The sequence below is a fragment of the Colletes latitarsis genome, chromosome 10, assembly GCF_051014445.1.
Source record: "Colletes latitarsis isolate SP2378_abdomen chromosome 10, iyColLati1, whole genome shotgun sequence".
NCBI classification, from domain to species: Eukaryota; Metazoa; Arthropoda; class Insecta; order Hymenoptera; family Colletidae; genus Colletes; species Colletes latitarsis.
The window spans coordinates 10,091,763-10,107,028 of NC_135143.1; the positions used below are offsets into that span (position 1 = coordinate 10,091,763).

The 15,266-nt window shown below is 34.6% G+C and overlaps 3 protein-coding genes across 3 annotated transcripts; all 3 read right to left on the reverse strand.

Annotated features, from left to right (window-relative positions):
- Positions 1-301: 301 nt before the first annotated feature.
- Positions 302-6,603, reverse strand: LOC143347209 (uncharacterized). The gene is made up of 11 exons (XM_076776206.1): positions 6,503-6,603; positions 6,319-6,409; positions 5,951-6,102; positions 5,745-5,877; positions 2,351-2,468; positions 1,892-2,132; positions 1,512-1,628; positions 1,328-1,418; positions 975-1,111; positions 754-886; positions 302-355 (listed from the first exon to the last, which is right to left on the reverse strand). The coding sequence occupies exons 1-11, from the start codon at positions 6,601-6,603 to the stop codon at positions 302-304; spliced, it is 1,368 nt and encodes a 455-aa protein (XP_076632321.1).
- A 275-nt stretch (positions 6,604-6,878) lies between these two features.
- On the reverse strand, positions 6,879-7,830 carry LOC143347210 (uncharacterized). The gene is made up of 4 exons (XM_076776207.1): positions 7,798-7,830; positions 7,535-7,660; positions 7,346-7,463; positions 6,879-7,144 (listed from the first exon to the last, which is right to left on the reverse strand). The coding sequence occupies exons 1-4, from the start codon at positions 7,828-7,830 to the stop codon at positions 6,879-6,881; spliced, it is 543 nt and encodes a 180-aa protein (XP_076632322.1).
- Positions 7,831-10,155: 2,325 nt separating this feature from the next.
- Positions 10,156-12,920, reverse strand: LOC143347216 (odorant receptor Or2-like). Its single transcript, XM_076776214.1, has 10 exons — positions 12,878-12,920; positions 12,627-12,760; positions 12,364-12,489; positions 12,175-12,292; positions 11,816-12,077; positions 11,422-11,553; positions 11,253-11,310; positions 10,900-11,036; positions 10,679-10,811; positions 10,156-10,283 (listed from the first exon to the last, which is right to left on the reverse strand). The coding sequence occupies exons 1-10, from the start codon at positions 12,918-12,920 to the stop codon at positions 10,230-10,232; spliced, it is 1,197 nt and encodes a 398-aa protein (XP_076632329.1). The 3' UTR covers positions 10,156-10,229.
- Between the last annotated feature and the right edge of the window lie 2,346 nt (positions 12,921-15,266).

A 15,266-nucleotide genomic window follows, 5' to 3' on the forward strand; every position in this document is an offset into this window, starting at 1 on the left:
ATTGTCGATACTGTCGTCATATTAGAGTGGATCGATGCACTATATTATTTTTGAGAACCTTCTAGATAATGTTACGCAATAAAATTTGAGCTCAGAATTTTTTCTAATTTTGAATATCAAGGTAGTTAATTTCTATGTTCCCAACGAAATAAAGGTTGGAAATGAACGTCCAGTATAACCAAACACTAATTCAGGAATGTGAACATTGACAATTTAATTTATTTTTCGCTAAATTTACAATGTACTTTTACAACAGAGTCCATATCATTATTTGTCGATGTTTTCCAGTAGTCAGAATGATTTATTCCCTTAATGACAGCAACATGGTAAAATACGACATACAGGATTTAAAAATCTTAAAATTGAAACGTATTCGTCAATATTTATTTACTCCAACTATTATGTGTGCAGGATGTTTTTGAAATAGGTGGTCAGACTTAGAACCATAGTTTATTTATTATAAGGATGTAAAATGGAGATATATGAATTTAAGATTGAAACTGTTTTTATTCCGAGATAGAACTATTTTTTTTTGCAAGGACTGTTAAGTATTCCTGACTGGGTCAGTATAAAAATGTTGCTATTAGTTTCCAGCTATTAGAAATAAGTAATAGTAATATATTAGTACTTCCGTGGGGATATTATTGTCCCCAGAGTAGTACTAAGTTTTTGTAAGGGAGTTTCACAGGGGTAATTTTTAACGTTTGGTCATACACTTCAGAAACATCTTGCACGTGCTATCTTGTTACGTACCACGCCAAAGTTTTCTATGTTCATGTCGTATAATCCACCTGCAGTCAATGTGCACGGTACGCCGGATCTTATTTGCATCATGTAAATCACTCGTTGCATTCTCACTGGCGCTTGGTACCATTTGGAGGTGTATCTGACACAAGATTCGCAAAATGTTACATTCAAGTTGATTGTGTAATTATTAAGAACTATGTTCTTCTTTTTACACATCGAGAACATACAAATCGTCCAGTAATTGTAAACTGTGATCCACGAGACTTTGACCAGGCAGACTGTTGAAGAACAAGTGAAATTGATGTGCCACGAAGAAAAGAAAAATCCTAAATGCTTCTCTGATGTTATTTAGGTTCATAACCGTCTAAGAAACAGAAATGTTGATGAGGTTTGGTATTACGTTGTTAAATTATTAAAAATCGGGTTCGTTTCTGTTCTCTAACGAAAGAACAATACAAATTTTTAAGATAAATCCATTGTAGATGTGATAAGAATCAGTGGTAGGAATGATATCGATTCATAACAACTTTGTAATACGTGAATTAAACTCGTTTCTCGTTACTGATAAAATTATTCTTACTTGGACTGCTGTCACGCTGATGCCGATCATATTCAGTCCGATCTGTAGCAGAAAGCTTCTTTGGTTTATCTCATTAACGAGTTCGTAAAACCTCAAAATAACAAAATAAAACGAATTAGTGGTGCTTTCACAAAATGTTCTCTATCTTTTCCTTGTAAATTTTTATTACTTAAAGAATACGAACTGTATTGCTCTTTTGTGGATTATGGCACTGTTCTTGAACTGTTGATATAGGGCTCTTTCCTTGTCAGTGTTAAGATCGTTTTGATCGAAACTTTGTGACATTTCTTTAATCTGATACCTGTGTAGATTACAAGTATTCTAATGAAATAATACTTCTGTCTTATATGTACGCGAGAAGTAGCAGCGAGGTTGTGATTTTTTATTATGTAAATAATTTCAGTTAACCATTACTGGTGAATAGGAACTGTGCACAAAATTAAGTTATGGATTTTTATAATCCTTTTGCCATACGTGGAGTTACGTGCATTTTTATAGCAATCAATAATTTCAGTTAAAGAAATGTGCTACGTCGTGCATTTAAATTTCAGCGCTTACATTTACCTGCACATGGCGAATAATCCACAGGCATGGTGAGTTATTAGCATGTACATGGAGTCTATGGTGACTATTGCGGTCACAACAAGGACTGAAGTCCAAACTGAATGAAAGTATATGGGATAGAAATATTTTTCACCGTCTACCAAATAGTTAAGCTTAAACACTTGCTGTTTTAGTCGTGTTTCATTCAACGGTAGGACGATGTCCAGAAATAAAGGCATTAGCGGAATAATAGCGAATAAGGCTATCCCAATAATGTGGCTGCAAAGGATGTAGTGGAATTTACGAAATTCATCATATGGTATTTTCGCAGTGTTAATGATTTTGCTCAACAAGAAACAAAACAAAATTTATTTGAACTACAGAAAAAATTGCAGAGTTAATATGGATAATGTTACACATCAACATTCTATAAAGCATTATGGAAGTGCTTATCATTAAGAATTACGAAGATGTACTTACTTCTGTATAGAAATGCAATTTTACATCCTTTTCTGGTGACTCCGTCCAAAGTTTTTACTTCATCTTTAAACTTCAATGACTCCCACTCACTTATCACAAGGCCATATAACTTTCTGATCTGCAAAACATTGATCACGTTGATATTGTTTCGTACTTAAAATTTTATTGTATAATAAAGCGTGCAAGTACCTTTTCCCTATTGAAATTAAGGTTTGCTAATTTTATCATTGTAATGAAATCCGTAGCTATAACTGGTAGAGACTCCAGCACCCTATCAATGTCATTGTTGCGCAATGACGTGAAGCATTCTATAAACTTTCATACGAAACGTAGAGCAAGTTCAAAATTATCACTATCTAGACATAATTCGATTATCTTTCAACTTTGCTACGTATAAATTTGTAGCTGGACATTTGTTACACATGTTAAACATGGGCAGAGCGTTATGTAAGTACGCGTACAGGTCATTGACAGATAAAAAAAATAATATGAACATTAGAAAAAATTGTAATTTTTTCAATTTGTTCTTTAAGGATGTATGTACTGTCAAACTGATGTAGGAAGATTCATTAGTTTATGGGCAGAATATAACTCGATGGCATGTATTAAAAAAAAGTAAGTCTCCCCGACGAAATACATTCTTCCAATATTAATTCGTTCACTAGTTTTATCCACACCGATGCAACCGAAACAAATGCTTCTGCAAGTTACGAAATTTGTAATTGAGACTTTGGTAGATGTACTGTGTTCCGAAATCACGATCGAACAGTTATGTTAGTTTCAGTACGAATACACATTTCTTCTGTCAGAAAGAGTTATCTCCCTAAGCACTAAGATCTTGCGTTAATAAAATGTAGGTAGTATCGTACATAACGGTTTCTTTATGGTGAATGTATGTTTTTCAAGATATTTTCTTATACAGGGTGTTAGGCCACTCTTGGGAAAAATTTTAATGGGGCATTCTAGAGGCCAAAGTAAGACGAAAATCAAGAATACCAATTTGTTGATGGAGGCTTTGTTAAAAAGTTATTAACGTTTAAAGCTCCGACAGTCGTGAATTTTTTTCTCGAAACTGCGCAGGATTTCGGGGATATGTGTAATGACCAAAACTGATTGTAATTGACCCCCGCAACCGAAAATAATTTTTCCAGAACGATTTGAAACTTTTGAATTTAATTGTTAATAACTATTTAACGAAGCCCCCATCAACAAATTGGTATTCTCGATTTTCGTCTTATTTTGGCCTCTAGAATTTGCCATTAAAATTTTTCCCAGGAGGGGCCGACCACCCTGTATACCCGAGCATTCTTCGTGACACGGAATTTGTGCTGTAATTCACGCCTGCCAATAGTTCGTGTGACACACGTTCATAGTTATCATCTCGAAGGGAAATGAAATGGAATGAAAAATTACTGTGTTAGCCAAGGGATACATGTGATGTGTAGAATTTTTAAGTGAATGATTGATATTACAATATGTTGACGAGTATTATTAACTCAGTGAAATGTTATGAAGGATCGAAACCGTGATGAGATACGTAACAACAATACTGTTTTAAAATTTGCAGTGGCGTTTTCTTGTACGTTTCTGCACATTGTAGTTAATCTGTACGATTGTTCGCGAGACATACGTCTTGTTGAGAATCAAAGTGATGTAAGTCATGCTCATGCTGTTTCTCGTAAAATGGTGTTTCGAGTTTGTTCTTTTAATCGATTTCATGCACACGTTGAAATTATAAATACATGTCTACAGGTTCAAAAAACTGTTCACAAATGTTTCCACTTCTACTATTAGAAAAATAAATCTTACCTGCAAAAGACATTCTTTTCAGATCAATTGCTTCAACACTTCCAAATCTAAATCTAAATCTTTTAAATTATACAGCGTTGATTAGATATTTCTCTCAGAAACATCGGCCCGCAAGTAAATGAAAATAATGTTACTCAATTGTACTTGCGTTGTATGATCCTGCAATCGGAATTTTTATAGAAGCAACTTATACAAGATCCACGAGATTACTATCGGTTTACGCCTTGTCCGAAAGGATATTTCTTTAGGGATGCGAAGGTCTACGATCAAACGACTTAAATATTTATTGTGAAACAGCCTTCTTTTAAGGAGTCGTGCAATTTTCTTATCTACCTGTATTCGGAAAATACGTAACACATGTCTGCCAGTTGATACGTCCATGCATGGTGGCAGCCAATATTGGATGAAGAATGAATGTTAAATTAAGAACATGAATCTTTGAAACGACTGATACTACGGTGCGCGAATTTGCATTTAAGATGGGGCGGAATGAATTATCTTGTCAGGGCCAATGGAGGACGGATCCTATTATTCTAGTTAGTTAGTTTACGACTCTAACCGGTTGTTGGTTTTAAACTCTGGAAACGCAAAGCGGCAGATACGACGTTTTTGTTACAAGTTCGATGCAAGGTGATCGGACTTTATCAAGCATAACACGGTCAGTGCTGGAATAGACAACAGGGAATGTAAACGAGATAGAACTGTAGCAAACGTTCTTCGATTTACCTGTGTTCAGCGCTTGTCAGGCGAAAGAGATTTTACTTCGAGCCATTATCACCAGGTAAACCTCGCCATTTTATAACGATGCTAATTTTACCAATTTTATTATCTATTGTCGATACTGTCGTCATATTAGAGTGGATCGATGCACTATATTATTTTTGAGAACCTTTTAGATAATGTTACGCAATAAAATTTGAGCTCAGAATTTTTTCTAATTTTGAATATCAAGGTAGTTAATTTCTATGTTCCCAACGAAATAAAGGTTGGAAATGAACGTCCAGTATAACCAAACACTAATTCAGGAATGTGAACATTGACAATTTAATTTATTTTTCGCTAAATTTACAATATACTTTTACAACAGAGTCCATATCATTATTTGTCGATGTTTTCCAGTAGTCAGAATGATTTATTCCCTTAATGACAGCAACATCGTAAAATACGACATACAGGATTTAAAAATCTTAAAATTGAAACGTATTCGTCAATATTTATTTACTCCAACTATTATGTGTGCAGGATGTTTTTGAAATAGGTGGTCAGACTTAGAACCATAGTTTATTTATTATAAGGATGTAAAATGGAGATATATGAATTTAAGATTGAAACTGTTTCTATTCCGAGATGGAACTATTTTTTTTTTGCATGGACCGTTAAGTATTCCTGACTGGGTCAGTATAAAAATGTTGCTATTAGTTTCCAGCTATTAGAAATAAGTAATAGTAATATATTAGTACTTCCTTCGGGATATTATTGTCCCCAGAGTAGTACTAATTTTTTGTAAGGGAGTTTCACAGGGGTAATTTTTAATGTTTGGTCATACACTTCAGAAATATCTTGCACGTGCTATATTGTTACGTACCATTCCAAAGTTTTGTATGTTCATGTCGTATAATCCACCTGCAGTCAATTTGCATGGTACGCCGGATCTTATTTGCATCATGTATATCACCCGTTGCATTCTCACTGGCGCTTGGTACCATTTGAAGGTGTATCTGACACAAGATTCGCAAAATGTTACATTCAAGTTGATTGTGCAGTTATTAAGAACTATGTTCTTCTTTCTACACTTCGAGAGCATACAAATCGTCCAGTAATTGTAAACTGTGATCCACGAGACTTTGACCAGGCAGACTGTTGAAGAACAAGTGAAATTGCTGTGCCCCGTGGAAAAGACCAATCCTAAATGCTTCACCGATGTTATTTAGGTTCATAACCGTCTAAGAAACAGAAATGTTGATGAGGTCTGGTATTACGTTGTTAAATTATTAAAAATCGGGTTCGTTTCTGTTCTCTAACGAAAGAACAATACAAATTTTTAAGATAAATCCATTATAGATGTGATAAGAATCAGTGGTGGGAATGATATCGATTCATAACAACTTTGTAACACGTGATTAAAACACGTTTCTCGTTATTCATAAAATTATTCTTACTTGGACAGCTGTCACACTGATGCCGATCATATTCAGCCCGATCTGTAGCAAAAAGCTGGTTTGGTTTATCTCATTAATGAGTTCGTAAAACCTCAAAATAACAAAATAAAACGAGTTAGTGGTGCTTTCACAAAATGTTCTCTATCTTCTCCTTCTAACTTTTTATTACTTAAAGAATACGAACTGTATTGCTCTTTTGTGGATTATGACGCTGTTCTTGAACTGTTGATATAGGGCTCTTTCCTTGTCAGTGTTAAAACCGTTTTGATCGAAACTTTGTGACATTTCTTTAATCTGATATCTGTGTCGATTACAAGTATTCTAATGAAATAATACTTCTGTCTTATATGTACGCGAGAAGTAGCAGCGAGGTTGTGATTTTTTATTATGTAAATAATTTCAGTTAACCATTACAGGTGAATAGAAACTGTGCACAAAATTAAGTTATGGATATTTTTAATCCTTCTCGCATACGTGGAGTTACGTGTATTTTTATAGCAATTAATATTTTCAGTTAAAGAAATGTGTTACGTCGTGCATTCAAATTTTAGCAATTACATTTACCCGCATACGGTGAATAATCCACAGGCATGGTAAGTTACTAGCATGTACATAGAATCTACGGTGACGATAACGGTCACAGCAAGGATTGAAGACCAGACTGAATGAAAGTATATGGGATAGAAATATTTTTCACCGTCTACCAAATAGTTAAGCTTATACACTTGGTGTTTTAATCGTGTTTCATTCAACGGTAGGACGATGTCCAGAAACAAAGGCATTAGCGGAATAATAGCGAATAAGGCCAAGAATCCCAATAATGTGGCTGCAAAGGACGTAGTGGAATTCACGAAATGCTTCCTATGGTATTTTCGCAGTGTTAATGATTTTGCTCAACATGAAACAAAACAAAATTTATTTGAACTACAGAAAAAATTGCAGAGTTAATATGGATGATGTTATTCATCAACGTTCTATAAAGCATTATGGAAGTGCTTGTCATTAAGAATTACGAAGGTGTACTTACTTCTGTAAAGAAATGCAATATTACCACCTTTTCTGGTGACTTCGTCCAATGTTTTTGCTTCATCTTTAAACTTCAATGATTCCCACTCACTTATCACAAGGTCATATAACTTTCTGAACTGCAAAACATTGATCACTTTGATATTGTTTCGTACTTAAAATTTTATTGTATAAGAAAGCGTGCAAGTACCTTCTCCTGATTGAAATTAAGGTTTGCTAATTTTATCATTGTAATCAAATTCGTAGCTAGAACTGGTAAAGCCTCCAGCAGCCTATCAATGTCATTGTTGTGCAATGACGTGTAGCATTCTATTATCTTTCAAACGAAACGTAGATCAAGTTCAAAATTATCACTTCCATGGCGATTTTAATATATTTCTTTATTAACGTAATGTTATGAAATAATGTGCTATTCGTCTGACAACGCGTACAGTTTAATATTATTTCACTCACAAGTGGTATAAACAGCGATAAGTAGGTGACCATATGCACGATATATATAAAAATGCGGTTATAATTCGTTTGCTGTGGATACTGTCCTATTAATACGAAGAATTTCTTAAGTGGTCCGTAATATGGAAGATCACTTAAGGTGGCATAACTTTTCTTCTTCTTCTGAAATACTTACGAAACATATGGCTGTTGTAAGTCTAGACATAATTCGATTATTTTTCAACATTGCAAAGAATAAATTTGTAGCTGGACATTTGTTACACATGTTAAACATGGGTAGAGCGTTATATAAGTACACATACAGGTCATTGACAGATAAAAAAAATAATATGAACATTAGAAAAAATTGTAATTTTTTCAATTTGTTCTTTAAGGATGTATGTACTGTCAAACTGATGTAGGAAGATTCATTTGTTTATGTGCAGAATATAATTCCATGAAATTTATTAAAAAATAGTAGGTCTCACCGACGAAAGACATTCTTCTAATATTAATTCGTCCACTAGTTTTATCCACACCGATACAACCGAATCAATTGCTTCTGCAAGTTACGAAATTTGTAATTGAGACTTTGGTAGATGTACTCTGTTCTGAAATCACGATCGAATAGTTATGTTAGTTTCAGTACGAATACACATTTCTTCTGTCAGATAGAGTTATCTCCCTAGGCACTAAGATCTTGCGATAATAAAATATAGGCAGTATCGTGCAGAGCTGTTTCTTTTATGAATGTACGTCTTTGAAGACATTTTCTTATATACATGAGCATTCTTGGTGACACGAAACTTATGCAGTAGTTCACGTCTGCCAATAGTTCGTGTGACACACGTTCATAGTTATCACCTCGAAGGGAATTGAAATGGAATGAAAAATTACTGTATTAGCCAAGGGATACATGTGATGTGTAGAATTTTTAAGTGATTGATTGATATTACAATAAGTTGACAAGTATTATTAACTCATTGAAATGTTATGAAGGATCGAAACCGTGATGAAATACGTAACAACAATACTGTTTTAAAATTTGCAGTGGCGTTTTCTTGTACGTTTCTGCACATTGTAGTTGATCTGTACGATTGTTCGCGAGACATACGTCTTGTTGAGAATCATAGTGATGTAAGTCATGCTCGTGCTGTTCCTCGTAAAGTGGTGTTTCGAGTTTGTTCTTTTAATCGATTTCATGCACACGTTGAAATTATAAATACATGTCTAGAGGTTCAAAAAACTGTTCACAAATGTTTCCACTTCCACTATTAGAAAAATAAATCTTACCTGCAAAAGACATTCTTCTCAGATCAATTGCTTCAACACTTCCAAATCTAAATCTAAATCTTTTAAATTATACAGCGTTGATTAGATATTTCTCTCAGAAACATCGGCCCGCAAGTAAATGAAAACAATGTTACTCAATTGTACTTGCGTTGTATGATCCTGCAATCGGAATTTTTATAGAAGCAACTTATACAAGATCCACGAGATTACTATCGGTTTACGCCTTGTCCGAAAGGATATTTCTTTCGGGATGCGAAGGTCTACGATCAAACGACTTAAATATTTATTGTGAAACAGCCTTCTTTTAAGGAGTCGTGCAATTTTCTTATCTACCTGTATTCGGAAAATACGTAACACATGTCTGTCAATTGATACGTCCACGCATGGTGACTGTCAATTTGGATCAAGAACGAATGTTAAATTAAAAACATGAATCTTTGAAAGGACTGATACTACGGTTCGCGGACTTGCATTTAAGATGGGGCGAAATGAATTATCTTGTCACCGTCAACGGTGGACAGGTCCTATTACTCCAGTTACTTATTTACCCCTCTACAATGTTCTTTACTTTTTCGATGCATACGACCCTACCCCGTTATTTGCTTGAAACACTGGATTCGCGAAGCGGCAGGCACCTGGTTTTTGTCACAAGATCGATGCAAGGTGATCGGACTTTATCAAGCATAACGCGGACAGTTCTGGAATAGCTAGCAAGGAGAGCAAACCAGATAGAACTGTAGCAAACGTGCTTCGATTTATCTGTGTTCGCAGTTGTCAGTTGAAAGAGATTGCACTTCGAGCCGTTATCACCAGGTAAAACTTGACATTTTATAGCGATGCCAATTTTATCAATTTTATTATCTATTGTCGATTCTGTCGTCACATTAAAGTGGATCGATGGACTATATTATTTCTGGGAACCTTTTATAAGATGTTACGGAATAAGGTTTGATCTGAGAACTTTTCTAATATTGCATACTACGATAGTTAATTTCTATGTTCCCAACGAAATAACGGTTCATAGTGTATGCTTAGTTTAACGAAACACTAATATATTTATGTAAACATTGAGAATTTAATTTATGATGCGCTTTTACAACATACTTTTACATCGATGTCCAAATCATTATTTGTAGATGTTTTCCAGTTGACAGGACGATTTATTCCCTCAGTGACAGCAGCATCGTAAAATACGACATACAGGATTTAAAAATCTTAAATTTGAAACGTATTTGACAATATTTATTTAGTCCAACTATTACGTATGTATGATGTTTCTGATATAAGTGGTCCGACTTAGAACCATATTTTAGTTATTATAAGGATGCAAAATGGAGATATATGAATTTAAGTTTGAAACTGTTTCTATTCCGAGATGGAACTATTTTTTTTTTGCAAGGACTGTTAAGTATTCCTGACTGGGTCAGTATAAAAATGTTATTAGTTCCCAGCTATTAGAAATAAGTAGTAGTAATATATTAGTACTTCCATGAGGAAATAGTTGTCCCCAGAGTAGAACTATTTTTTTGTAAGGGAGTTTCACAAGAAAATTTGTAAAGTTTGGTCATACACTTCAGAAACATCTTGCTCGTGCTATCTTGTTACGTACCACACCAAAGTTTTCTATGTTCATGTCGTATAATCCACCTGCAGTCAATGTGCACGGTACGCCGGATCTTATTTGCATCATGTATATCACCCGTTGCATTCTCACTGGCGCTTGGTACCATTTGAAGGTGTATCTGACACAAGATTCGCAAAATGTTACATTCAAGTTGATTGTGTAGTTATTAAGAACTATGTTCTTCTTTCTACACTTCGAGAGCATACAAATCGTCCAGTAATTGTAAACTGTGATCCACGAGACATTGACCAGGCAGACTGTTGAAGAACAAGTGAAATTGCTGTGCCCCGAGGAAAAGACCAATCCTAAATGCTTCTCTGATGTTATTTAGGTTCATAACCGTCTAAGAAACAGAAATGTTGATGAGGTTTGGTATTACGTTGTTAAATTATTAAAAATCGTGTTCGTTTCTGTTCTCTAACGAAAGAACAATACAAATTTTTAAGATAATTCCATTGTAGATGTGATAAGAATCAGTGGTGGGAATGATATCGATTCATAACAACTTTGTAATACGTGAATTAAACTCATTTCTCGTTACTGATAAAATTATTCTTACTTGGACTGCTGTCACGCTGATGCCGATCATATTCAGTCCGATCTGTAGCAGAAAGCTTCTTTGGTTTATCTCATTAATGAGTTCGTAAAACCTCAACATAATAGAATAAAACTAATTAGTGATGCTTTCACAAAATGTTTTCTATCTTTTCCTGGTAACTTTTTATTACTTAAGGAATACGAACTGTATTGCTCTTTTGTGGATTATGGCGCAGTTCTTGAAGTGTCGATATAGGGCACGGTCCTTGTCAGTGTTATCACCGTTTTGATCGATACTTCGTGACATTTCTTTAATCTGATACCTGTGTCGATTACAAGTATTCTAATGAAATAATACTTTTATCTTATATGTACGCGAGAAGTAGCAACGAGGGTGTGATTTTTTATCATGTAAATAATTTCTGTTGACCATTAGAGGTGATTAGGAGCTATGCACAAAATTAAGTTATGGACTTTCATAGTGCATTTCGCATATGTGGTGTTACGTGCATTTTTATAGCAATCAATAATTTCAGTTAAAGAAATGTGTTACGTCGTGCATTAAATTTCAGCGCTTACATTTACCCGCACAGGGCGAATAATCCACAGGCATGGTGAGTTATTAGCATGTACACGGAATCTGCCGTGACAATAGTTATCACAATAGTGGCTGAACACCAAATAGAATGAAAATATATGTGATAGAAATATTTGTCACCGTCTACCAAGTAGTTAAGCTTGAACAATTGCTGCTTTAATCGTGTTTCATTCAATGGTAGAATGATGTCCAGAAACGAAGGCATCAGTGGAAGAAAAGCAAATAAGACCAAGGATCCCAATAAAGTAGCTGTAAGCGGCATAGAGTGATTCTCGACTTGCATTAATTTCAACTTTTTATAAAATATTATGGAAGTGCTTGTGTCTAAGAAATACAGTGTACCTACTTCTATACAGAAATGCTATATTTGTTCCTTTTCTGGTGATTTCGTCCAAAGTTTTTACTTCATCTTGAAACTTCAATGACTCCCACTCACTTATCACAAGGTCATACAACTTTCTGAACTGTAAAATATCAATCTCTGTGATATTGATTTCTACATAAAATTGTATCGTACAATACAGCGACTAAGTACCTTATTCCTGTTGATGTAAAGATTCGATAATTTTATTATTGTAACCAAAGTCGTAACTATAACTGGTATAGCCTCCAGTACCCTATCAATGTCATTGTTGCGCAATGATGTGACGAATTCTATAATCTGTCAAACGGAACGTCGATCAAATTCAAAATTATCACTTTCGTGGCGTTTTGTATATATTTCTTTATTAACATTATGTTATTAAATAATGTGATATCCGTCTGATAATGTGTACATTTTAATATTATATCACTTACAACTGGTATCAGCAGGCTTACGATGATGGTTAAATATGAAATGAATATAGTATTGCGTTTATAGTTCGATTGGCGTGGATACTGTCCTATTAAAATCAAGAATTTCTTGAGTGGTCTGTAATGTGGAATGTCACCTAAAGTGACATAACAGTTCTTTTTCTTCTGAAATACTGACCAAATGTTACAAATTTACCTATAATCGATGTAGGTTTCTAGATAGCTTGATTATTTTTTAATATTGGAAAGGATACATCTGGATACATTATTTTCGAACTGATAGTGAACTAAACACATTGCTAAGGGTGTTCGACATTTACAGCAAAATTGCCACCATAATTGATCTAATTACCGAGTTAGTTTATCTAGACGTTAGATTCAATATTTCATGGTACAGTGACTCTTTCGCATACGCGGCTTCACATAATCGAAATTTTTCACGGAGAAAAAAATTATGTGGACGTTATATAAAATTTTAATATTTCAATTCGTTCTCTAAGGATGTATGTACTTTTAGACTGATATCGAAAGATTCATTTGTTTATGGGGCAGAATATAACTCGATGGAATTTATTAAAAAAAAGTAAGTCTCACCGACGAAATACATTCTGCCAATATTAATTCGTTCACTAGTTTTATCCACACCGATGCAACCGAAACAAATGCTTCTGTAAGTTACAAAATTTGTAATAGAGACTTTGGTAGATGTACTGTGTTCCGAAATCACGATCGTATAGTTATGTTAGTTTCAGTACGAATACACATTTCTTCTGTCAGAAAGAGTTATCTCCCTAAGCACTAAGATCTTGCGTTAAAAAAATATAGGTAGTATCGTACATAACGATTTCTTTATGGTGAATGTATGTTTTTCAAGATATTTTCATATACAGGGTGTTAGGCCACTCTTGGGAAAAATTTTAATGGGGCATTCTAGAGGCCAAAGTAAGACGAAAATCAAGAATACCAATTTGTTGATGGAGGCTTTGTTAAAAAGTTATTAACGTTTAAAGTTCCGACCGTCGTGAATTTTTTTCTCGAAAATGCGCAGGATTTCGGGGATATGTGTAATGACCAAAACTGATTGTAATTGACCCCCGCAACCGAAAATAATTTTTCCAGAACGATTTGAAACTTTTGAATTTAATTGTTAATAACTATTTAACGAAGCCTCCATCAACAAATTGGTATTCTTGATTTTCGTTTTATTTTGGCCTTTAGAATCTGTCATTAAAATTTTTCCCAGGAGGGGCCGACCACCCTGTATACCTCAGCATTCTTGGTGACACGGAATTTATGCTGTAATTCACGCCTGCCAATAGTTCGTGTGACACACGTTCATACTTATTACCTCGAAGGGATAGAAATGAAATGGAATGAAAAATTACTGTATTAGCCAAGGGATACATGTGATGTGTAGAATTTTTAAGTGATTGATTGATATTACAATAAGTTGACAAGTATTATTAACTCAGTGAAATGTTATGAAGGATCGAAACCGTGATGAAATACGTAACAACAATACTGTTTTAAAATTTGCAGTGGCGTTTTCTTGTACGTTTCTGCACATTGTAGTTAATCTGTACGATTGTTCGCGAGACATACGTCGTGTTGAGAATCAATGTGATGTAAGTCATGCTCGTGCTGTTTCTCGTAAAATGGTGTTTCGAGTTTGTTCCTTTAATCGATTTCATGCACACGTTGAAATTATAAATACATGTCTACAGGTTCAAAAAACTGTTCACAAATGTTTCCACTTCCACTATTAAAAAAATAAGTCTTACCTGCAAAAGACATTCTTCTCAGATCAATTGCTTTAACACTTCCAAATCTAAATCTAAATCTTTTAAATTATACAGCGTTGATTAGATATTTCTCTCAGAAACATCGGCACGCAAGTAAATGAAAACAATGTTACTCAATTGTACTTGCGTTGTATGATCCTGCAATCGGAATTTTTATTGAAGCAACTTATACAAGATCCACGAGATTACTATCGGTTTACGCCTTGTCCGAAAGGATATTTCTTTAGGGATGCGAAGGTCTACGATCAAACGACTTAAATATTTATTGTGAAACAGCCTTCTTTTAAGGAGTCGTGCAATTTTCTTATCTACCTGTATTAGGAAAATACGTAACACATGTCTGCCAGTTGATACGTCCACGCATGGTGACTGCCAATATTGGATGAAGAACGAATGTTAAATTAAAAACATGAATCTTTGAAAGGACTGATACTACGGTTCGCGGACTTGCATTTAAGATGGGCCGAAATGAATTATCTTGTCACGGTCAATGGTGGACAGGACCTATTATTCCAGTTACTTATTTACCCCTCTACAATGTTCTTTACTTTTTCGATCCATACGACCCTACCCTGTTATTTGCTTTAAACACTGGATTCGCGAAGCGGCAGGCACCTGGTTTTTGTCACAAGATCGATGCAAGGTGATCGGACTTTATCAAGCATAACGCGGACAGTTCTGGAATAGACAACAGGGAATGTAAACGAGATAGAACTGTAGCAAACGTGCTTCGATTTACCTGTGTTCGCAGTTGTCAGTTGAAAGAGATTGCACTTCGAGCCGTTATCACCAGGTAAAACTTGCCATTTTATAGCGATGCTAATTTTACTAATTTTCTTAT